The 24,973-nt window shown below is 45.7% G+C and overlaps 2 protein-coding genes across 2 annotated transcripts in view; one reads left to right on the plus strand and one right to left on the minus strand.

Moving 5' to 3' along the window:
• The window catches only part of YWHAG (tyrosine 3-monooxygenase/tryptophan 5-monooxygenase activation protein gamma), a 28,240-nt gene extending 10,194 nt beyond the window's left edge, over positions 1–18,046 (minus strand). The window contains exon 1 of the mRNA XM_081843649.1: positions 17,514–18,046. Within this exon, the coding sequence (XP_081699775.1) occupies positions 17,514–17,600 (87 nt within the window). The 5' untranslated portion in view covers positions 17,601–18,046. The remainder of the gene's footprint in view (positions 1–17,513) is intronic.
• The window catches only part of LOC309331411 (uroplakin-3b-like), a 178,405-nt gene that overhangs the window by 71,505 nt on the left and 81,927 nt on the right, over positions 1–24,973 (plus strand). The window lies entirely within an intron of this gene.

Here is a 24,973-nt window from a genome sequence, read left to right on the forward strand (position 1 = left end):
ACCACCTTATTATAATCAGAGCCATGCAAGAATGGCTTTGCTCAGATAAAACACTGAACTTTGGCTCTGCATTCTGTGAACAAACCACAAACTCTCCCCCCCTTGCTTTCCCTCTGGCATGAAAATTGGGAAGCTTTCCCACTTCCAGTTTTAAAGTAACTGTAGTTTATTGCTATGTCTTAGCCCAACAGTTAGCCTTAACTACAGTTTAAGGAAACAAACCAACTTCAAGCTGCAGTTCATGGCTCCCTAAACCATACTTAAGGCTAACCAGTTTCTGGTTCAGATGCACTTATAAGACATGGTGAATAGATTATGGAAGCAAATGTTTCCAATATCCTCCTTGTGGCCATACCAGAGTGGAAGAGGGGAGAACATGCGCCCAAGATTTGGGCAGCCAACACTCAGTTGGTAGAGCATGAGCCTCTTAACCTCAGGGTTGTGAGTTTGAGTCCCACATTAGGTAAAAAAACTCATTGCAGTTTAGTGTCACATCAGAACAACTCCCTTTGAAGGTCCAGGAACACCAGTGACCTCTGCCTGGTAGAAGAGCACTCTGGGAGCGGAAGATAAACCCATCAAGAAATTAACATGCAGCTTTGTTTTCTCCAAAAATAATAACAATGCTATTCTGCATCAGGCAGGTAACTGCATGACTGGGATGTCTCTAATGCTCTGCATGTTCACTGGCAAATAAAGTCCCACAAAGTACCGTAAGGGGACCTCTGGCGCTTTTTTGTTGTCAGGATAAAAAATATACCAGACAAGTAGCTTTTCCAATCAGCAGTTTAGTTTCAAACCATAATACAGTCATACCTTGGGTTGCGAACGTGATCCGTGCAGGAGGCACGTTTGCAACCCGCAGCGTGACTCAATTTGGCGCTTCTGCGCATGTGCGTGACGTCATTTTGTGCTTCTGCACATGCACCAAAACCCGGAAGTAACCTGTTCCGGTACTTCCGGATTCGGTGCGGTCCGCAACCCGAAAATGCACAACCCGCAGCGTTCGTAACCCGAGGTATGACTGTACTGAACATACTAAAGCTTTAAGGACCAGTTGAGAAACGGCCAAGCCTGGCACCCTACTCTGTGTAACTGAGTATCTCTCAAGAGCCCAACATGATGGCCTGATGCTAAGCCTGTCACAGAGATACAGTTACCAGCCCCCTTTCAAAGGGATTTCTGCTCTAATTTCAGGAACTATTAAAGTTGCAACTGCCTGCATCCTACTCTTCCCCCAGACAAATCAAGGAGGGATCAGTCTTGGGAGTTTTAGTGTAACTAGCCAGCGTACAGTTATAGTCAATTCACCTCCACCAGAACTACAAAAGTTCTCTCCACCTGTACAAGTGCTGCATGCAAAGTTTCTTGATGGCCTTTGTTTTTGGGAAAGCCTCAAGACTTTGGCAGGACATTAAGATCACTCACATTCTGTAAAAAGTTTTGAATGAACCGTTTTAAAGTAGGCAAAGCAAATGGAATAACTGCAACCTTTGCCATTTATAATCTGTGGAAGGAGGCGCTGCCACCGTGTGAGGGAGAGGGAAAGAACGCACACGCTGGAGATCCACGTGGCGATTCCCAGACCGTCCATGGGCCGGATCCAGAAGGCAACTGGGCATGATCTGGTCCGTGGGCCTTAGTTTGCTGACCCATGGTCTGGGCATTTATGCTGGAGAAAGTAAGAATGTAAGAAAAGCCTTCTGGATCAAGCCAGTGGCCCGCCGATTCCCACATCCTGTTCTCACAGAGGCTGACAAGATGCCTGTAGGAAACCCACAGGCAGGATCTGAGCCCAAGAGCCCTCTCCCCTCCTGTGGTTTCCAGCAACTGCCCTTCAGAAGCACTGATGCCTCCCACTGCGGAGGCAGGGCACAGCCTTCATCATGGCTAGACATTATCAATGGCCTTCTCCTCCATGAATCCGTCCAACCCTCTTTGGAAGCCATCCATGCCACCTGTGGGAGCGAGCTCTGTCGTTTTAACAATGCGCTGAATGATAAAAACTCAGTTTTGATGCCTTTTGCACACACTCACCCTATTATTATTATTATTATTATTATTATTATTATTATTATTATTATATTAAATTTCTATACCCCTCTTCATCAGAGGATCTCAAGACAATTTACAATATAAAAACACAAAAATACGTTAACATAATAATAATAATAACAATAATAATAATAATAATAATTTTTTAAAAAAATATTTATATCCCGCCCTCCCCAGCCGAAGCCAAGCTCAGAACGGCTAACAACATTAAAATGATACAACATTCTAAAATCATTTCATTATAAAATCAAATCAAAACATAGTAACAAAACAATGACACACACACAGAGAGAGAGAGAGCGCAGGGGGGGGACTACACGCACACCCAAAGCAGGCGACCCAATACTTATGGAGTTAACTGGTCCACAATATAAACAGGGGGCTTTTGTATTTTAAGTTAATCAGTGGGTACCAATAACTTGCAGCCACTGGAAACCAAGCCTTATGAGGAGCGCTTGAAGGAGTTGGGTGTGTTCAGCCTGGTAAAGAGGAGATGGAAATATGGCAGCCATCTTCTAATATCTTAAGGGCTGTCACGTGGAAGATGGAGCAAGCTTCTTTAGTCCTGCTCCGGAGGGTAGGAGTCAAACCAATGGCTTAAAGTTACAAGAAAGGACTAAACATCGGTTAGAAGTTTCTGCAGTAAGAGCTGTCTGACAGCAGAATGGATTCCCTCAGGAGGTGCTGGAATCTCCTTCATTGGAGGCTTTTAAGCAGAGGTTGGGTGGCCATCCGTCATGGATGCTTTAGCTGAGATTCCTGAACTGCAGGGGGTTGGACTAGATGACTATTGAGGTCCCTTCCAACTCTTGGAAGAATTCCAACAATTCTATGATCCTACCATCTTTACAGCCTTCCGCTTCATTAGGTTTCGCATCCATGCACCTAGGGGCTGACACCATAGGCAAGACTTCTTATTACGGCCTGCTGTGCTACATCTGTCAATTTGAGAAGGCCGTTCCTCTGCATTATGTTATACGAAGAGATAGTTTTATAAAAACAGGTGAGTGTTAATTCACTGGCAACAGAATGATGCAACGGCAAAGCTGAAATCTCACATGATCAGAGAAGCAGAGCTCAAAGGAGTACAAGCACACAGTCAGAGGGTGGCAATTAACAGCAATTAATATTTCCTGTAGTCATTTTGCTTTTGTTATTCTAACCTTAGTTCCTACAGCAAATGATTCCCCCACACGAGATATGACCATGTTTTAAGGCTCTTGCAGCTTGCCGCAAGCACATTCTTACAATCAAGTGTTTTTAGGAGAAAAGACAGCGTGCTTTTGGGAGTTCCTGTTCCACCTCAAGATCACCATTCCTAGAAAACACTGAGGGCCTCTGGCACAGTTACTATCTTTGTTCAAAGGGGCAGAAATGCACTCATAACAGAAAACCAACATCTGAAGACCTTATGAGTAGGCGCAGGAATGAGTCAGACCCGAGCATGCCAACTGATTCCATCAGAGGGGATGAGTAATTTTAATAGTTCTCTCCCTGAATGACAAAATTCCAATCAATTAGAACAATTGTAACCTATTCGTATGAAGTGACAATTCCCGTGCTGATTAGTGTTGCATTGTCTTACGAGATCGCAAATGCAGATTTCGGTTGCTTAAATCAAAGCCCATTCCCGATTCAGAAATCTTGAAGATATGTTCTTTCCTAAGCCGACGGCTGCTCCCTCACATTGGTTGCCAAACTGAGACAAGTGCTTGTCCACTGAGCACAGCTACTGTCTACTACCTCTTGAGTTTTTCAAGACAAAATTCCCTCTCTTGAGATATGCAGGTCAAAATTTACTTCATGCATAGCATGATTTGGGCAGTGGCTCTTACTCTCACTGCTACTTTTCATGACAAATATCACAGAAAGGGCGAGTAAACATCTCATGGTCTTCATCATTCTCTTTTGGTGGATTGGATGAAGGATACCCCAATTTATCCAATTAATTCCAAGAGAGGCTGCATCAAGCAGAGTCATCTAATGAATTTTGTAGTGAAGCAGTTAACTGAATCAAAGTCGCTCCGACTAAATCTGACTCTAATCCACTAAACCACAAATGTAACTAGTGGATAATGAATATATGACTGAACACTTCTTAGATATTTAACCATTAACTAATGAGCATGCGAATTTGACTTAGTGAGTACATTAAATAAAATATTTGGAAGCTTGCCTGAACAGAGAATTGCCTTGTCTCAATTTCAAAAGTTCAGAGCCAAGGAAAAATGAATCATGACATACAGGTGTTTATCGCTTGGGAAGAATGAAGTTTTTTGCCTTTGCAAATGGAAGAGGTGAAGCTGAATTTAATGCAGATCAGAACAGGAACCCTCTTCTAAACCTGCAAATGATATATATATATATGCGCATCTCTATCACTTAACTGACAGAAGTCCCATCCTCTGAGACTTCATTCTGAAGTTAGTCAGTTATCCAAACTTAGACCTTGATTCACTGCTCTAGGAACCCATACCATGGTATTTAATGGCATCTGATCTACCCTACCCTACCCAGAATTCTATATGACCTCACACTGAGAGCGTTAATTTGGGAACTGCTAAAGGGTTAGAGGCCTAATTTTCCAGAAACACTGGCAGCAGAAAGAGCATTCTGAGATTTGAGGAAAACAAAATTGAAGTTGGCAGTGAATTGAAATACTGAACACCAGAGTATTTCAATATCCTCTGGACTCTTAGATGTAAAACAGTAATTGCTCCAAACTCAGCTTGCAGCTACAAGACACACCCGCCTTATTTAAGTACAACGGGGTACTTGGCTGTTTGATTTCCTCACGCTTTTAGGCATTTATTTACCAGGCTATGAAATGTTTTAAAACCAGAAAACTTGCAAAGTCAGCCTTTAAAATGCTATAGTGGCTTTTGTTGTTTGCTAGCTGGGAATTTAGTGTGGCTTATTTATTATTATTTATTTTATATATTTATATACACTGCTTAATACCAAAGCATGCAAAGCAGCCAACAAAGAGAGGGGACAACAATGAAAGCCAAACATACAATAAATTCCAAGAAATACAAAATGTAGCTACACTTCAGATAAACCCTTTTAGCCTGGACCTCTGGAAAGTGAGAAGCATGCGCTACCTACCGGTGTTTCTACCGGTGTCACTCCTCTGGCCAACTACCAAGGATTGGACCACTGTAGCACACTTTACATTTTCTCGCCCTTGAAAGTGTTCAGAAGCTAGTTTAAGACACAGCCACCTTGTCTGAAGGAACGTCTCAACTTGATATGAAATAACCAGTGTGACAGCAGACCATACATACTCCTGCCGTATGAGCCCTCTGGGTGCCAACCCCTCACAAAGTGTCAGAAACCAATTATGATTGAGGGTCTTCTCAGGGGCAATTCTGAATTTCCTCCCAAGGGAGGACCCTGAATTTCCTCCCAAGGTTCATAACTGTTCATGATTCCACGAAACGGACCAAGACATTCCCTTGCGTCATCAAAAGTCTTCATAAGGAGCTGAATCTTGTCAGCTGACACTGCTATTCTGCAATGTTACTGTACTGTACATTTACAGAAACCTGCAGACAATGTATGGTTAGTTATCCATTACAGGGAGGCCCAGCCTCCTCATTTCTGCTGTTCCGCAGCTCCCAACTATGTGACCTTCTCCTCTCCTGCCATTTCCCACCCCATACCTTCTCTTCCACCCCAATCATCTCCCCTCTTCCAAATCTTTTCTTATGCTCACCTGCTTTCACTGGCCAGCTGCCTTCAAGACCCTGCCTCTTCCTTTCCTATTCACACAGAGGTAGAGAGAAGTGTTTTTTTTATGACTACATGTTTTTTTTACTACTACAATTTTCCGCAGAAAGCTTTCAATTTCTTTTTTTTTTTAAAAAAAAAAAGTTTCATAAAATTCATTTGACTCCCGGTTTACTTGTAAACCAGGGGGCAGACACCAAATAAGAGTAAAGGTAAGGCATATAATAATTTAAATAGCTGTCGCAGCACAATTTTGCATTGGCTTGTTTTTATTACCATTCGTCTATTTGGGACATTCTTGAGGAGGAAAACCCCCCCCCCCATGTACAAATGAATGCCCCAATTCCACCATTCCGACAAGGACTATCTGCTTATTGGCAACGTTGAAACGATCACCAACAGTACAAAGGTGTCTCACGATTGGTCAGCATCACAGGGTTAACAAGATTGGTGTGGAACTTTCAGCCTGAGAAGAATACACTATTCTGCACTAAAACCCCTGTAACTTTTTCTTTAAAACAATACCTCTTAAGTTATTTGCTTCCCATCACTAGCTCCCATCATCCCTGATCACTGGTCCTGTTAGCTAGGGATGATGGGATTTGGAGTCCCACGTTTGGCCATGCCTGGCCTAGACCATCTTTTATCACACGGACAAGCTGGAGATCACACAACCAGTTTATGACACAGCGCTCATCCAAGCAACTGGTTCTGTCACGCGAATGAAGGAGGAAGTGTTTACTCAAGACTACAACAGCCCAGCAAGTCATTCTCCATAGCAACAGTATTGCATAGTTAAAAGCTTGACTAAATCTGGCCTTTTTTGCTGACATTTTCACATTACCCATCAGGCAGTATCTGCTTGCTGCCTAAGATAACCTTGTATCTATCCACTTGCCAGGTAGCCAAACCCAGAATTGCACTCAGGAAAGCGACCTGATGGGAGGCCGGACTGACTGCTTCTGTGTGCAATATAAAGGGGGGGGGGCACTATCAAAAAGATAAACCTCCTCCAGCATAGAAATGCACCAGGCTGCTACAGGAGATCCCCACCACTGCAGGACAGTAAAACCTTTACTAGAAACTTTTGCAGTCTTTACAAGACTGGTGGTCATTGCTGAAGGACAGCTTTATTCTTCCTTTTTATTTTTACTTGCGGCTGAATACTCCCAAGAAGTATTCTCATTGTATTCTCTCAGCTCTCATTGTGACTCTGGTGCAAGAAAAAAGATGCAGAAGTATTCATATCCCACCAAGTAGCTCAAGATGGTGTACACAATTGTCCCCATCCCCAGTTTATCTGCACAACAACCCTGAGAGGTAGGTTAGGCCAAGAGGCAGTGCCCGGCCCAAGGTCATCCAGCGAGCTTCAAGGCCAAGTAAAGCATTTGAACCCTGGTCTTCTAGCCCCTAATCCAACACTCTGATCAATACACCACACAGGCTAGTGCCAGGTTAGGAGGTTTAGTTTGGTCAGAATCAAGTATATGCTTCCAGAGGTAACATTACTTCTGGTATATGGGGCACCATAGCCATTAGAAGGTTGTGAAAATTAGACTCTTCTAACTATGTACTATCTGAAACCAAAGGGGAGGGAGCCAGATGGGGTGAAGGAGAGGGGCAATTATTTTTTGATATTTTTTTTTGGGGGGGGAGAGATGCAGCAGTATATTCTGTTCAAGCTTTGAACTAAGCTGTGCTGTTACTATGGAGAAGGGAAGGGAATCTGCCTGTAAAAGTCTCCAAGTTCAATGGCCTATAATAATTTTAAGCCTACACATTTCCGCTTAATAGCCTGGCTCTGCACACTTATGACCTGGGTCATTAGCTAAAGCCGAGAGGTGCCTCGGTGATCAGGCAGGCTTCAGGTGTTCAAGCAACACAGCCCCTTACATCCCTTTGTCCTCCTGCCAGCCCTGAGGGAGCCCCGCCCATCAGCACCAGCGCAGCTGCCTCAATCAGCTGTTTGCGAAATTAAGACTTTATCCCAAGTGGGTCGTGGCTCCACTTTTAAGGGGTGAGCAACATTGCAGCCAGAACACAGAAGTCAGTTCTAAAACCAACCAATTGCACTCAGTGTTGGAAACTCAAGATATATAAGCTAACTGCCAAATAGCACCTTAAACCTAGGTTACGGTCGCCACAGCAGAATGCCTAGGCACCATTTCCCCCCAGTGAAATTTGTTGTTGCTATTGCTATTTATTTCATTAACATTCTGTATTTTAAAGACAAGACCTCAATGTGGTTTACAGCACATTAAAATATCAAATACAACAATCCAGAATAAAACCAATTCAAGGGAAAGATTTCAGATCCTTCTCTAAGTGACACTTTGCTTGCCCCATATTTATTTATTTAGCTACAGTGGTGCCCCACAAGACGAATGCCTCGCAAGACGAAAAACTCGCTAGACGAAAGGGTTTTCCGTTTTTCGAGGCGCTTCGCAAGACGAATTTCCCTATGGGCTTGCTTCGCAAGACGAAAACGTCTTGCGAGTTTTTCCCCTTTTTCTAAGCCGCTAATAGCCGCTAAGCTGCTAAACTGCTAATAGCCGCTAAGCCGCTAATAGTGCTAATCCGCTAATCCGCTAATGGCCGTGCTTCGCAAGATGAAAAAACCACTAGACGAAGAGACTCGCGGAACGAATTATTTTCGTCTTGCGAGGCACCACTGTACTTGATTTATAGAGCTGCCAGTAGCAGAAGGACTCTAGGAAGCCAGTGTGCTGTAGTGGCGAGACTGTCAGACTAGGACCTGGGAGATCAGGATTTGAATCCCCACTCATTCAGGATGGAAGCTCACTGGGTGACCTTGGAGTCACTCACAGCCTCCTAACCTACCTTAAAGGGGCGTTGTCGGGATTAACAGAGGAGGGGAGTGAACCATGTACTCCTTAGAGAAAAAGGTGGGCTATAAATGCAATAAATGAGCTCTTCTTACCTGCATAAGAAAGTTGGAGAAGCCAACCAGATGGAGATGTCAGTTGCCAATCTGGCATCCAGAGATCTCCACGTGGTCGCAAGTGGAACGATGCCTGTTGCAAAACGCACCTGGCTGATTTCTAACACTGATGCCACTTCAAACAGAAGCTTCCATTTTATTCCACAGATGCCATTTATGTATGCATCCAGCACACACTTAAATGGGCCTACAGTTTAGAATGCCCTGAACATTTTTTTTTAAAGTGAATTATTCAGTAAAATACATCCAAGATTTTATATTCACAAGAGGTTTAATTGAGCTGACACAATTGAGATGTTAACAATATGGGACTGAGCAGATTTCTGTGCCACTCAAATATTCTAACGTCAGGAAATCTCAACAATTCTCAAGGCTTGTGTGTTTTCAACATGAGGCTCAAGGCTTGTGTATTTTGGTACCTCCTTTCCCGCACTTCCAGGCAAAAGATTGCTATACACATGCCCAATAAAACTTAGGCAGTTCTGAAACCCATTTCTAGGGGGGTAGCTGTGATAGTCCATTGCAGGGGGGAGGAAAAATGTCACACTGAAATTTAAAGCAGACAATCAGCTCTCTCAAGCTTGTTCATTAGTTTGCAGAAGCATCTCATGCTCTTGGTAATAACAAAGTTAACATACTAGGAATGTCTCTTCCTCCTCTGGTTCACTGAGAGGTTCAGAGTGTAGAACAGGAACAAAGAATGAGCAATCAAAAGCCACCCAATAGAACCATGTGCAGACAGGGTGAGAATATAGCAGGTAAAAAGGCAAATGCTGTATCATACTGAGGAATCAATTTAGGATATTGCATTCTACCTAAATAGGAGCTGACCAGTGCTTCCCCTTTCAGCACAGTCTGCTGCAGTTCTTCTGGCCCACCCAGGGGCATGTGGCCCTCGATGCCTTTTGGGGGGGCCCTCAGAAACATTTGGCGCTGGGCTTTGGGAAGAAGGCAGGAGGACTCTTGACAGGGTCCTAGAGTCCTCCCACCTCCTTCCCAAAGCCTAGATAGCACTTTCCCAGCTTTGAGGAGAAAGTGGGAGGACTCTAGGGCCCTGCCTTCCAAATGCCTGGTGCCTGGGGCATCCAATTTTGGCCTTACTCCTCCCCTCACAGCACAAGGCCCACAGGTTCCATGTTGAAGTACTCTTGCGGCCTACTTGGTATTGAGATTTTGGGCCATCCTGATCTATAGGTATGACCAATTACTGAAGTATCAAGACACCAAAGGCCAGAAAGCTTTGTGATCTGCGGAACCAGGGCTACATAGCTGGAGGGAAGCTAAATACCATCTTTGTTCAGCATTCACTTCAACAGAGTGCCATCAGTAGGTTAGACAGGACAGTGCAGCCTACAGAATGTCACGCAAACTATGAAAACATTAAAGATGCCTGCAGGACAACGGAGCATTTCAGCAAAGCTAAAGCATAAAACGTTAAAAAGGAACACATCCTTACCAACACAGCGTAATGTTAGGCATACAATGCTACCAAGTGGATAAAATGTATCGCTAGACCAGGCCAGTCACTGTTGGTTTCCTTCATTAAATAATTAACCCACTGCCATTTTTAGAAACCACACAAAGTCAAGCTGACTTTGCAACTATTCCCCCCCTTCATCTACACAAAAACCTTTCCCTCAAATTACCCAGCAACAGATGACCTAAAAGGCCTCCCCTATATAAACCTGCCCAGGTGCTGAGATCCTCAGGTGAGCACCTTCTCTCGGTCCCATCAACATCAGAGGCATGGTTAGGTGTGACACAGGAAAGAGCCTTTTCCATGGCTGCTCTTGGTATTGTGGAATTCCCTCCCAAGAGAAGTCAGACTGGCTCCCTCTTTGCTATCCTTCCACTGGCAGACTAAAACCTTCCTGCTCAGGCAGGCCTTTGGAAACTGAGAAGCAGACAGGGCTGACCACTGGGGGCTGCTGTCACAGCAAATTACTTGTCTCTGATGTATTCTAATTAACATATTTTTCGCCCTATAGGATGCACTTTTCCCCCTCCAAAAATGAAGGGGAAATGTGGGTGCGTCCTATGGGGCGAATACAGGCTTTCGCTGAAGCCTGGAGAGTGAGTGGCTTTCGCTCTCCAGGCTTCAGGAAGCTCTGCGCAACCCTCTGGAGCCCGGCGCGAAGCCGCACCAGCCTCCGGAAGGTCGCGCAGAGCTGCCTGCATTTCGAAGCCTCGGGCGCGCTGAAGAGCACCCCCATGCTTCGCACAGCTGTCCGCAAGCCTGGGGAGACCGACGCGGCTCCCTAGGCTTGCGGATAGCAGGCTGTTCTGGGGGCTGGGGTCGGGGGAAGCTCGGGCTTCCCCCGCGCCAGTCCCGTGCCTGGGGGGGGGGATATTTTTTTTCCCTTTATTCCCCCCCCCAAAAAAAAAAACTAGGTGCGTGCTATAGGGCGAAAAACACGGTATTGCTTTTAGCTAGTTTGTTATTACTTTGCAATTTATCATGTTTTTAAATGTTGCAAGCTGTCCTGAATCCCATCTTGGAATAATAATAATAATAATAATAATAATAATAATAATAATAATAATATGCTTCATCCATACAATCTACTTACTGGTTACTCTTAAGAGGGAAGTGATCCTATAATGTGCTCCTACTACCCAGGGCCTCAACTGATTTCTCAACACAGAAAGAAAGTTCTGAAGGTTTTCCATCTCAGAGAACTTCCATCTTCATGGACGATCCCATTCTGGCAAGAATGAAACACTGGCTGGCGGCCAAGGCTGGCCACTCCCCGTGGCGTTTTGCTTCCTGACCTAACGGACTGGTAGCCGCAAAGGGCAGCTTTCTGATCTATCTTTGTAGAGCTGCAGCGCTCTCGGCGTATGGGTGCATTAAAGGTCACTTGTAACATCACACTTTGCCCTAATGCTATTATTACATTTTGGACACTTGGCCACAGAGAAACATTCGAAAAAGGTTTCCTCGTACTTCTCATCCCAAAGGATGAGTATCGCTTGTTAGCACTTTCTCCCAAATGCTGGAAATAGGGCAGCACCTTTAGGTGATATGACTAGCCACTAATATTTGTTAAGATTTACGGCAACATTTCAGGTGCTGTTTTACTGGGTTTGTTCTAGAGATTTGACCTAGGGTATATAGGGCATTTCCTTATTTCAGAGGCAGAGATACTAAAAAAATAATGGCCCCTGGTATTTAATTTACCCTGCACTTTTGAATGAAATCTGAATAAATTCCATAAATTATCCAGCTAGAACACATCAAAGCTAGATGTCACACCTAGGCATGGTGCAGTTCTTTTTAACTAGGAGCTGGGAAGACTTCCAGCTCTAGAGGGACTGCAAGGAGTCAGGGTGGGGCAAGGCTTTATCTCCATTACAACTAATGGATATTGATCTAGGCATCCTGCGATAGGCAGCTGTATGGCAGGCCATGGGAGTCGATCCTGAAGCAGAACTGCTGATGCATCTACATCAAACATGCTTTCAACATATCACGCCTCTAAATTTTAGATTCTAAAACTTGGGGGATTTTTCTTGAGGTTGGGGTGGGCAACCTTCTCAGTTTAAAGGCTCTTGCACAAACCACCCTTTCATTCCAGTTGTAAAACAGCTATCACCTTTTATACTCAAAGCAAATCAGAATCCTACACACGGGGAATCTTGCAAGCAATGGCAGGCCCCCAACCTTTAACGACGACAACGATTTATTCCCCACCCGCCTCTACCTAAGGCCCCAGGGTGGGTTGCAACAATTAAAACACAGAATGTTATAAACAGTTTTTAAACTTGCAATCACAGAAATAAGGTGGGTCCCAAATAAACACATCTCAAGCGTCAAAGGCAAGGCTGAAGAGGTACTTTTAACCAGCACTTGCCAGGTGTGCTAAGGGACAAACTAAACTTGTATTAACCTTAAATGCAGGCCCTGGTATCTTTTAGACTAGCAAGTGTGCCAATTGCTAGCTTAAGGAAATTCTGCCAATGGCACTGTCTGGGCAGGAGAATGTATGCTGTGGTCCTTCCATTTTAGCAGAGGGCAATTCGTGGCAGCGAGTTGCCTTCATACTAACCCAACTGCCTTAATATTTGACCAGCCAGCAGATGCAGCAAAGTCTTGAAGAGGGGGTCATGCTTCTGAGCTCTTCCATCCGGACAGTACATACACACTGCCCAGCAAATTAATGCTTCGGCAAATTCATGGGAGATAAAGCTATCGAGAGCTACCAGTCCTGATCACTGTATGCTACCTTCAGGGAACAGAGGCAGCATGCATCTGAATGCCCACTGCTGGGCATTCAGCAGTGAAAAAAGTGCTATTGTGCTCAGCTCCTGCTTGTGGCCTTCCTGTAGGCATTTGGTTGACCACTGTTGGAAGCATGGCATTGGATTAGATGGGCTTTGGTCTGGTCCAACATGGCTCTTCTTACATTCTGGTAAAAGAGGACACATGCCAGCAGCATGATTTTGTGCACTGTCTTCAATAAGCCATAGTTGCCCATGTTGAGAAGTTGTCTTAGAAAGTAACCACAAACTAAAATCAGGATATAGTCTAAAGCAGGCATAGGCAAACTCCAGCCCTCCAGGTGTTTGGGACTACAATTCCCATCATCCCTGACCACTTGTCCTCTTAGCTAGGGATGGTGGGAATTGCAGTCCCAAACATCTGGAGGACCAGAGTTTGCCTATGCCTGGTCTAAAGGCTCAGACTAACTATTAGGCTGTGGGTGCATTTAACTGTAGCAGTGGAGAAGCAATTTTGGGGTGATGTTAGAAGAGACCTAATAATGAATTCCTACTGCAAAAAAAGTGAATGGTTAACTACGGTATAGATGGCAATAAAGACAGTTAAGTGCATTAGTTGCGAAAGCAGAAGTGAATGAGGACCTAAAATCCACTGTCCATTCCAACAGGAGAGGTGTCAATCCAAATTCAATCACTACATTTCTGCATTACCTTGGACAAATGCCATTTGTACACTCTCTGCTACCACCTGGGTGCACTGCAGCTTCTACTCTTATGAGTGACATCATTGAGTTGCTACGGAAATGAGTGCGAGGTCATAAGTCTCCCACAGCTGGAAGTGGGGTAGAGGGAAATAGTGTTGCACAGTGGCAAAAGGAGATGGAGAAAAATATCAAGAGTTAACTCAGCCCCGATCCATTAAGATGGGCTTTAAATTTTCTTTTCTGAGTAGAGCAGGCCAGATCTTTGTGTTGGCCCTAGGAGGAAGCAGTGAGCAAAGATTTCCCAAAAAAACCCAACCCAGATACTAACACAGCAGGACTCGAAGTGCTGTAACATCCCAGGCTACTGTTTTAGAAGAGATTAGCATTTCTACTTCTTTACACAGATTTATTTGCTAAGGTACATTTAAGGCAATTACAGCAATAAAGCAACAGAAACAGAGGGTTGCTGAAAGTATCAGTCTTCAGGTAGTCATAAAATGAAATGCACAGATCTTAAAATACAGAGTTTTACCCCTTGCATTCAGTGAGATTACTCTGTAAGCACTGACTGACATCAAATCATCCTGCAGAGAGGGATGCTCAAATATTAACACAGCACTACCGTGCCACTAGGCTGATTCCCCACCCTAATTATGCTGCTAGCTGCATCTTCTTCTGCTCCTAGCTAAGCTTCAGCAGTTTCACATGCTTGACAAACGAACGGTTAGGACAAAATGGTGCAATCAGGGAGAGAGAGCAGCATCCCAGGGCAAGACTGCGACAATTCTGGATCAGTATTCACTATTCATCAGAGACAGAGGCCACGCTGGCTCCTCTTAAAGGCTCAGACCTGACTAACAAGACAAATATAAAGAACCGTTCTCCTCTTTAAAGCAACCCCTCCCTCCCTCTCTCCACCCAGTCTAGCCTCTCTGCAATATGACAAATGCAGAATCTTCTGGAATGACTTGATACTGCCTCCTACGATCGCTTTGTTTGCAAGATCACATCAAAGATTTCTCTCTTTTTTCCCCCTTTTACTTATTGAACACTCAAAGAGGCCGCCTGTAATTTTTTTTAAAAAAATACCCTAGTTGCACAATTTAAGAACTGTTCCATTTACAGCTGTCATTTTAAAACATAAAAATTAACAGCACGTCATCCTATCTTAAGCCCCTTTTTGAAAAGCTAACCTAGATAAATACTAAGATTGCTAGAGATTGAAGTCACCGGTCTTTCCGAATTGCACGCCTTTCTCTCACCTGAGAGAATAATGTATAATAGTGGACGGGGTGAGGGGAAGAGAGAAATAACCCTAGGGAAAGATTTGCCTACTGGTTAACCTACATATCTGATTCGAGCTTTCTCCCTGTAATACCATACCACCCTGCAAAAGTGTGTTAAGATAGGGTGGAAGCCTTGCAGATCATTTACATCTCCCAAAAATGTAATCTTAAGGCCAGCTCTTTGCAATGAAGACAGTTCCTTGCCCTGTCATGAGGCAGATTAAGAGAGGGTATGGTAGGTGATTGTGGGTGGGGTTGGTTGGGGGGGGGTAGGGAGGGCACAGCAGATGAATTCATGGGAAAGGCACCGCCCAAGCACCAAGGAGGGAGAGATAAAGAGGGGGCAGAGGACACAGCACAGGTTACAATCTGTCCTTCACTTTTTTCTCCAACAGGGTGAAACAAGAGGGGACCCATATATAAATTGCACTGTCATCACCACCACCCCACTTCTCTCCCTCAAAGCAGAAGAGAAACCATTTTTAACTAGGCCCAATGATAAGGCAGAAAAGAGGACATCCTCTTTACTTCGTCCAAAGAGGATGGCGCCTAATCTTACAAAGCAACCCCCCCCCCCATCAGACCTGAAATAGAAGCACATGCCTTTTGGTGTGTAAGGTGCCTCTGAAACACTGAAGGTACTCCAGGGGGAGAGGGGATTTGAGAGCACCTGAAGCCCAGAGCAGCATTTGGAAAAAAGAGCCACCCAAGGGGGTCAAAATGGTACCTGGACATTTCAATGGGGGGCACTGTGCCCTAAGGGATAAATGAGAAATCTGGGGAAGCAGGGACCAAGCAAAGTAAGAGAGGATGCATAGGGTGGCCAAGCATTTTCAGGGACAGACTGACATGCAAAAGGACAGGAAAGAGCATCCCTGTAAAAAGGGGGGAATTGCAACTTTAGGGAGGGGCATCTCCAGGAGGGGGGGGGGGAGAGCATCATGTTCCCTTCCCATTACACTTACTCAGGGAGGGGCATCTATTCCAGGAATGCTGCTTTTATTGTTTAAGGCACCTTTTGAAGCTGCATTTCCCTACCAAAATATGAATGCAGGCAGCATGTATGGATATCTGTGTGTGTGAATGTGTGAGGTCCAGTGGTGATGGTTAAAGATGACACTGACCCCAAGCAGGGGAATTATCCTTTGGGCACATGGGGAAGAGAGAGCAAATCTCTTTTTGCTCTAGGCATGGTGGAGCAGGAGAAGAGTTCAGGGCTTGGCTCTGCAAGGCCATTTCTACCTCCCAGGGGAAATGCTTGCAAGGTGGGGTGGAGAATGGGAGTGACAAGAGAAGAAGAAACCTCCTTACTCACTCCCCAAAGCATTTTCTGCACTGGGCAAGGAAAGGGATAGACAAGAAGGACGTGTGTCTGTGTACACACACACACACACACACACAGAGAGAGAGTAATGCCTCCACAGAGCGCCAGTTGCAACACCTGCCCCCCCCCTTTCAAAATGAAGATAATTCATCAATGGCATTTCCTCTAGCCATCACTTAATTTGGGATGGAGCAGACAGAAAATCTAAATACATTCTAAAATTGGGAGGGGGGATTTTCTGTGGAAACATTCTCCCCCTCCCTTTAATTTCTTCCCTTTGCCTTTTGTATGAATTATTTCTCCCACCCTCAAGACAGAGAAAAAGAGACCCCTGCTTACCACCACCACCACAATTCAAAGCATTTATGCTTTTGAAGCATGCGGATTAAATAAGTGCATTGGTCCCCTACTCAAAAATAAACACATTTTCTGTGCAAGAAATAATACATAGCATACACTCTCCTCAGATAACATGTCCATTTCTCTCTCTCCCCCCAGCTTTCTTTTTTTGCCAATATGTTGATCTCCCCCTCCCAATAAATTAATATGAGTCCATTTCTCCCATTTCTCTTAATAATGAAAAACCCTGTCAATTGCCACCACCGCTCTCCCCATCCAATAAATGAATATATGGTGTGAGAAAGACAAAATTATCTCACCCTACCAAAAATGCCCCCTCCTCGTGTCAAAAGAAAGAAAAGGCACGTTATCCTCCTTCAGTCACTGAACAAATCTGGGGAACGGTTGCAAATTCTCTCACTTATCTCCAATAATATCCACCAGAAGCAATATATTCTACACGTTGATTAACGTAATTTATTTTAATTTACAATAATAATCAATACTGTATGTTAACATTTTGATTTAATATATTTATGCACATTAAGGAGGGGTGAATTATCTGACCCACTAAATGAAGAATACTAACCAGTAGACACATCCTACTCCCCTCCACTAAAAAAAAAAAAAAAAGGAAAATTGGGGTGGGGAGCTGGGATTCCCCCCTTTTAAGAATATCTCCCAGAAATTTCCCCCCAGAGGGAAAAAAATCTCAATCCCCCCCCTTCTCTCAATAAAAAAGGGTGGCACACCCCCCCCCAACAAAGGAGGCAGACAGGAGGGAGGGGAAAGGGGAAAAGGAGGAGGGAAGGCCCTTCTGCGGTGGCGGCCGCAGCGGCAGCAGCAGCGGAGGAAACCGGGAGGAGGAGGGAGGAGGAGAAGAGACTCACGTTCTTCATGGCAGCCGCCATGTCGTCGTATCTCTCGGCTTGCTCAGCCAGCCGGGCTTTCTGCACCAGCTGCTCGCGGTCCACCATCTTTCTTCTTCTTTTTAATTCTTGGCTTGGACTTTTATCAAAATAACAGTAGTAATAATAAGAATGGCAGCAAAGCTATCTCTCGTTTATCCCGACCGCGCGCTGAAGGTGAGAGAGAAACGCAAAAACAAAACAGGAGGAGGAACGGGAGAGAGAGAGAGGAAAGAAGGAAGGGTGGCAATGGAACGAGAGGCAGGCGCGCGCGCCAATCAGGGCCGGCCGAACGCTGGGCGCGCGCGAAGCAGGCAAGCAGGCGGTTAAGCTGCTTGCTGCTGCTGCTGCTCCTCCCGCCGCTGTTCCCTGAGCGCGAGACGGACTTTCGCTTCTTTCCCCCCTCACGCTCGCGCCGCTACTGCTCTCGCTCTCTCGCACGGCAACAACAGCGGGCTGTAGTAGCTGCGGCGGCTGCACCCGGGCGGCGTGCGCATGCGCCCCTATTTCTCCTCTCCCGTCTCCCCTCCTGTGAGGGATCCTCCCGCAGCACGTAGACCCCGCCTCCCCCTCTCCCACCAGAGCCCCTATTGGAGCCGCGCGCTCCTCCCGCCCGCCCTTTTTTCCTTTGCCTTCTAAAGGAAAAGAAAGAGGCGCCAAACCGCCGCGCGGTTCTCTTTCCCTCCTCGCTCACACCCCCACCGCCTCACAAAGACTATCCCACCGCCTACGCGAAGGGCACCATGGGAGTTGTAGTTTGCTCTCTGTCCGGGGGTGTTAAAGCACGCTTTGAGTCTGAGGGAAAGCCCTCTGAGAGGGAGCCTCCATTTCCCATAAAGCAACGCGTGCCTCGCTATTAGTATGAAAAATTGTACTTATACGTATATAAATATATTGTCTTTATACGTATATATACATATACGTAGGTATATATACATATACGTACACATTCATACAGTTTTGTGTTCATATATGTACAGACACACAATGTGTGTGTGTATAACGTATATTTAACATCGGAGCAGTTCATGTATTTATCATGTCGATGCAAATATTAAACATGTCGTTAGTATCCGAATTAAATCAAATCACATTAAATTGATTATAGTACAAAATACTGGTCCTGTCACAGTAACCTAATTATTTTAAATTCATTATAACCTTCCCTCTGCTTCCAATGAAGCTCTGTTTTGTCTTCACAGTAGCCCACTGTGGCAAGTTAGGCTGATACAGAATGTCCACCCAAAGGCACTCATATCCATACCGCATACTCAAAGCACATGGATATCATATTTCAATTATATTTATTAAGTTTTCAAATATACAAGAACAAAAAGAACAACATATTTCCCCCCCCCCCAAGAAAACCCACCCTCTGCAAATATCTTCCCAACATGGGATCATTGACAAATCATAATACAGACATTTCAGCAGAAAGAAGAAAAGAGAAGTAATAGGAGAAAGTCCATTTCTGAAGAAGATAAAGCCTCATCCAATCCAATCTTTTCCATATCTGGCATGTATTTTTGTACATCCGATGTATGGAAATCATATTTAAAAGCACCTTTAGAGAGAATCCCAGAAGTATAGTTTGCCCCTCACAAAGCTGCAATTCCCAGCACACATTACAATCTACAGTTCTCAGGATTCTTAGGGGGAAGCCATGCAGTTTAAATGCATGGTGTGGATGTGATCCTAGCCTTACCCAACCTGTAAGCAGGACCAAATTGCAACAGCACTCTCCACACTTGTGATTCCCGGCAACGTGTATTGAGAGACAAATAATATAGCCAATGTCCTCTCTCCCAAAATACCCAGATACGGTATATAAGTATAGTACAAGCAAAAACCCATCGGCCGGCAGAACAAGACTCAAGTGAAAGAGAAAGACAAGTGGATCTTCTAGAGTTACAGATCAATATACAAGAACATAAAATAATGTGGAAATAGCTGTATATGGAACCAACAACAAAATGCTGCAGTGTTGAGTCCTTCTGTGCAAGCCTGACACCATTGTGCCCCTCTTATATATGATTATTAAAATAGTTGCTTTCCTACATGACATTTTTCAACAAGGAGACAAGAAATGTGAAGTCTCATGCACAAGCATGAGGTGGACAAAACCTCTTTGAGTATAAGGACTCTCTTCACATGCCTCCAAGCCTTTCCAGAAATTAAGTTCTCCCCCCACCCTTGCAAAAAGCCCTATAGTCAAGCGATGACAAAACTTGTGCTTCAGCACTGGAGGGAGCACCCTGCAAGCAGCCTTCAAAGAACTGAATTGGACGAAGCTCAAAATATTCAGGAACTGGAAAGATTATTTCTCAACAAGAGAGATCACACTCCTGCTAAGTGCCTGCACCACTTTTAAGAAAGGCATGCATGGACTGCACTGCCATCAAAATCAACACTGGAAATAATCTAATATCTGGGAAATTGGGTCACAGCTCTCTGGTGAAAAGGAATATGCTGAGAACTGCCAAGAAGGGCCTTCTTGGTAGTGGCACCCTTCCTGCCCACCTGAAAATTCAAACCCTGGAGGTCTGGCACCCTAATTAAGGTGCAGGATCCAGCCATAAGTCCATGCAACAGACATGTGGAGTCTTCCAGGGCTGCAGTAAGAACATCTACATGCAAAGGCTTTGCAGGAAAGGCAAATTCCTTGTTTCATAATACCATAATACATCATTGTGGTCCTATATGGGTCCATTATTTGGTGAAGTGTATCCCCCCCATGCCACTACAGTTGCTCATAAGCCATGGTTTTTGTAAGATCTCTGGAGAGTCAAACCTTTTATAACTGTATTATGAGACACAGGATATACTTTTTTACGAGCAGTTTTAATGATAATGCTTCTTTACACAGTTGTCCATTTTCAAAGCCACCCAAGTTAATGTTCCTCACTTGGATAATCACCTGGTGGCCATGTGATCCTAGATAGAAGAACAATAGCCTGAATGGAGGAGGGGGAGCTGGAAGCAGGTTAGAAGCCGGAGACACAGAGAAATGCTTGCTTCGTGCTGGACTTAGGGGCTCCTCTGGAAACCTAAAGGGGAAGCAAGATCTATGGAGGTGTTAATGCTGTGAGCCCCTCCATATATGCTAAAGACGCCACAGTCTCCACTAACCTTCATTTCAAGGGAAGCACATCCTGGAGTTCCTCACTGCTCAGAGCAGGGTTTCCCAAACTTGGGTCACCAACAGTTTTTGGACTACAGTTCCCATCACCCCTGACCACTGGTCCTGCTAGCTAGTGATGATGGGAGGTGTAGTCCAACAACAGCTGGAGACCCAGGTTTGGGACACCCTGGCGCATTGATTGGGGTGGCGTGTAACAATACTGTTGGCCCAATTTTACAGAACTCCCTTCCAGTTGTGGTCTGACAGCCCCCTCCTTGTTGGACATCTGGAACTTCCTGATCCCCCCCCCTAATTCCAGCAAGCATTGATGTCCAATTTCATAAGTTCTAGCTGCTGTTTGTATCCTATCTTTGTAAGCCACTGAGAGGTGACGTCAATTAAGCAGTATATAAACTCTTTAAATAAATAAATTGTCAACGCTGAATTGTCCTCCTGCACCATCACAGCGCATGGCGGGAATGCAGTGTCAAACAGGCTGGACATCTGTCTCCACCCGGGTCTCCTGTGCAGCTGACTGAACAGTGACAAAGCGGTGTCCCAATTAGATGATCGAGGAGGAGGAGGTGCAGAGGCAGCCAGCAATCGGCCAGCTGCTGGGGTGACAGGATCGCAGGTGGAGACCAGACAGACCAGGTGGGAGATTGTCAGCCCACCTACCTTCAAGGCACGCCCCTACTGCAATCATCCTAGAAATTCAGCCCTGCCAAACCCCAGGGGACGATCGCTGAACTGAGAGTGAAACAGCGCACTTAAGGGAAGCCAAAATAAAAGCCTGCAGAGGACTTAGAGCAGTATGGCATTCACAAGACAGACAAAAGGACAGTAAGCTCCCAGCTGGATGATGCACCCCTCCACATTTAGCAACGCATTTTCAGTGCATAGAATGTGCATGCAAAAACAAATGTTTTCCCTAAAAGATGCATGCAGAATGTGTATTTTACTGGTGGATTTCATTGGGTACAATGGATGGAACAGCATGTGATGGAAGGGAGAAGGACAGAGCAGACCTATATGACCATTATGGGATACCCCATCTCTAAGTGGGGCTTTGAATCCTGGACCAGGTGTGGGGAACCTCCAGCCCACAGGCAAATTCTGGCCTGCCAGCAGGTCCAATTTGGCCCATGAGGCCATTTCCAACCACGCCCACTGTCAACCGACTGAAGTCACTGTGTGAAACTGCAGAATGGTGAGGGGGTTTGATCCTACTGGGTTTTGCATCGGCAGTGCGTTCCCCTCAGGGAATGCACTGGTGAGGCAGACTGGCAGACCCCTGCCCCCCCCAGCTAACTTTGACAGGTGGGCGGGACAGTGGGTGGTGTTACAATGATGTCCAATGACTGATAGGTGTGTGGCCTCATCGACCTGTCAAATTTGGCCTGTGGGTTGAGGATGGGAAGAATTGGCTCCTCAAGTCCAAGACATGTCCCTACACTAGTGTGATCCTCTAACCAAGATGTACATAAACATGTCATCATACAGTCACCATTGGAGCATTTGTTGTGCTGCATCATTTAATCCTGGATTTGCATGACAACAGGAGTAGGAAAGGAACATGAGCAGAGATGGCAGCCCCTCTATCTATCTATCTATCTATCTATCTATCTATCATCTCCCACCTTTTTCTCCAAGGAACTCAAGGTGGCACACAGGGTTCTCCCCCTCCTCATTTAATCCCCAGAGCAACCTTGCAAGGTAGTCTGCACTGAGTGAGCCAGTCACCCTATGAGCTTCATGACTGAGGGGGGATTTGAACTCTGGTCTCTACCAGGGCCTAGTCTGACACTCTAACCACTATGCCACACTAGCTCAATATATCGCTTTGTGAGCAAAGCAGCAGAAGCAGAGGGAAGGGAGGAGGAGGAGAAGAAGAAGAAACGATGATGATGGTGAGCTACTGAGAGGTACTGAGCTTTGCAGCAGATCCAACATCTTAGAAGCAAAGCAAAAAAGGGAGGGGTAAAATATGAGGGGGGTGCAGGAGATCTGCATCCTTGCACAAAAGACCTGGTAAGGGGCCCTGAGTCACCCTGGAAGTCAAAAACAGGTCTCTCACCTGCAAGAGATTGCAGGCTCTGCAGGACTAGGGACCCACCACCGTCCTTTTCTGTGTTGTGCATGTAAAATGTCCATCTTCTGGGGCTGCTGGCTGGGGCCTTGCTGCATCCTGGCAGCAGTAGCAAGCAGCAACAAGCAGCAGCAGCAGCAGAGCAATCCTGGTGTATGTGCTTTGGAAAGCCTTGTTTGCAACCCCCGAGACTGCAGTGGAATCGCCAGTCTGCTTTGCAAGTCATACTAATTGAGGACTGCAATGCAAGCCAGCTGTCTCTCCCTCTCTCTCTCTGCATTTGCTGCAGTGCAAGAGCTGGAGAGATGGCTGAGGACGGGGGTGTGGAGGTGCATTGTCTAGTGGCCCCAAAAGCACTCGTAGAGATCGGCAGCCAATCAGGAGCGGCTGAGGGAAGTCTGCATGGCTTGCAGAGTAAATCAAAGGCAAGCAGCTCTTCCCAGCCTAAGGAACCATTGACAGGATGTGACATGGAAGAGAGAGAGAGAGAGAGAGAGAGAAATGGCCATTTTGCAGTGCCAGTAGTTGAAACCCCTCAATAGCACCTCCCAGTAGGGTCTGTCCTTAATATCTGAAACCCTGCAGAGCCAATGCCCATCCCAGGCCACCCCTGGTTCTATGCTTTGTCCTCGTCCTCTCCAGCTGAAGGATCTCACATCACAAGACCCAAGGCCCATGAACAGGGGTGGGAAACATTTCCATCTGCTGAGGAACACATTCACTCTGGGGCAGTCTCAGGAGGAGAGAGGGCTCTTGTGCTCAGGGTCCTGCTTGTGGGTTTTCCAGAAGGGGCATCTGGTTGGCCACTGTGAGAACAGGATGCTGGACTGGGGGGGGGGCATTGGCCTCATCCAGCACTGGCTCTTCTTATACTCTGGGCTTCTTATGTTCATGACCATTCCATGCTTCACAGGTGTTTCTGCGTGCCTGATATGTTGGTGAGAAGAAACCAGAAATAGTTTGCCGGCCTTGATTTTAACAAGAGAGGATGTGTCATTTTGCAATCTTTCTTAAATCACAGAACCGTGAGAACACAGCTTTATACTTAAATCATTGGTCCATTTAGCTCAACATGCATTGACTGGCAGCAGCTTCCCAGTGTTTCAGACAGGGGATATGATGATGAGGAGGAGGAGGATATTGTTTATATGCCACCCATCTGACTGGGTTGCCCCAGCTATTCTGGGCTCCTTCCAGCAAAATATAAAAATGCAATAAAATATCAGACATTATATATATAAAAAAACTTTACAGGGCTGCCTTCAAATGTCTTCTAAAAGTCAAAGAGTTGCTTATCTGTTTGGCATCAAATTATCAGCCCTGACCGGAGATGTTATGCAGGAAGGATTGAACCTGGGACCTTCAGATGCTCTGTCACTGAGCTATGACTCTTCCCCACAAGGACACCTGGCAACCTGGGAGCTGCTTCTGCTGCTCTGTGAATAAGCAGTATGCTGTTGTGGAAAAGAATATCCTTTTAAAAAGCTGAGAATCTGTAACCGTGTACATGGCAGTCTTGCCCACCCTTTGGCAAAAGCTTAAGACCCAGGCAGGATGCTGTCCCAGGTGCTGATGCTGGGGCTGGTCTGCTCCTGCCCCCATTATCTGCTGCTCTCTGCTGGGTCCGTTGCCGCCCCACACCTGAAAGCTGCAGAGCTCCAGAATGCACCCCTAGCTGTGCCCAGACACAGACGAGATGGACTTTCTGTTGAGAACAAGGCACCACGCTGCCACCACAGGAACTGAGCAGATTTGATCTAACCATTTCTCTTTGGCCCAGATTTCCTGCTGCATTTCATCTCCGGCCTGCTGGCTTGCTGAGAGCAGGGTGTGGGAGAAGCAGGAAGGGGGAGGCGGAGAGAGAGGAATCCCTCCCTGGTGCTGCAATCTCTTCTCCCTTGCATCTCTTTCTCTCTGGGATTCTTTCTGCTCCTTGCAAACCCCCCCCCCTCCTCCTCCTCCTCACAAGCCGCTTGTTCTGCAGATGGATCCGGTGTGGATGAAGCCAGAAAGCACCGGGGCCATAAAGAACAATTAACTGACACATTAGTTTTCATCGGGAGCCAGCAGCTCAGTGCTGCAGTCTGGAGGAGAGGAAAAAAAGATTCCGCAGAATGACTCAGCAAAGAGGGGAGAAGCCCTGAGTCGGCACCCAGAGGGTCAGGATAATCCTGCTGTCCAGACCCACAGCAAGAATGCCAACCTACCGCCTTATTTGCCCTGTGGCTTTTG

This window comes from Podarcis erhardii (assembly GCF_964252035.2).
Source record: "Podarcis erhardii genome assembly, chromosome: 16".
Taxonomy (NCBI): Eukaryota; Metazoa; Chordata; class Lepidosauria; order Squamata; family Lacertidae; genus Podarcis; species Podarcis erhardii.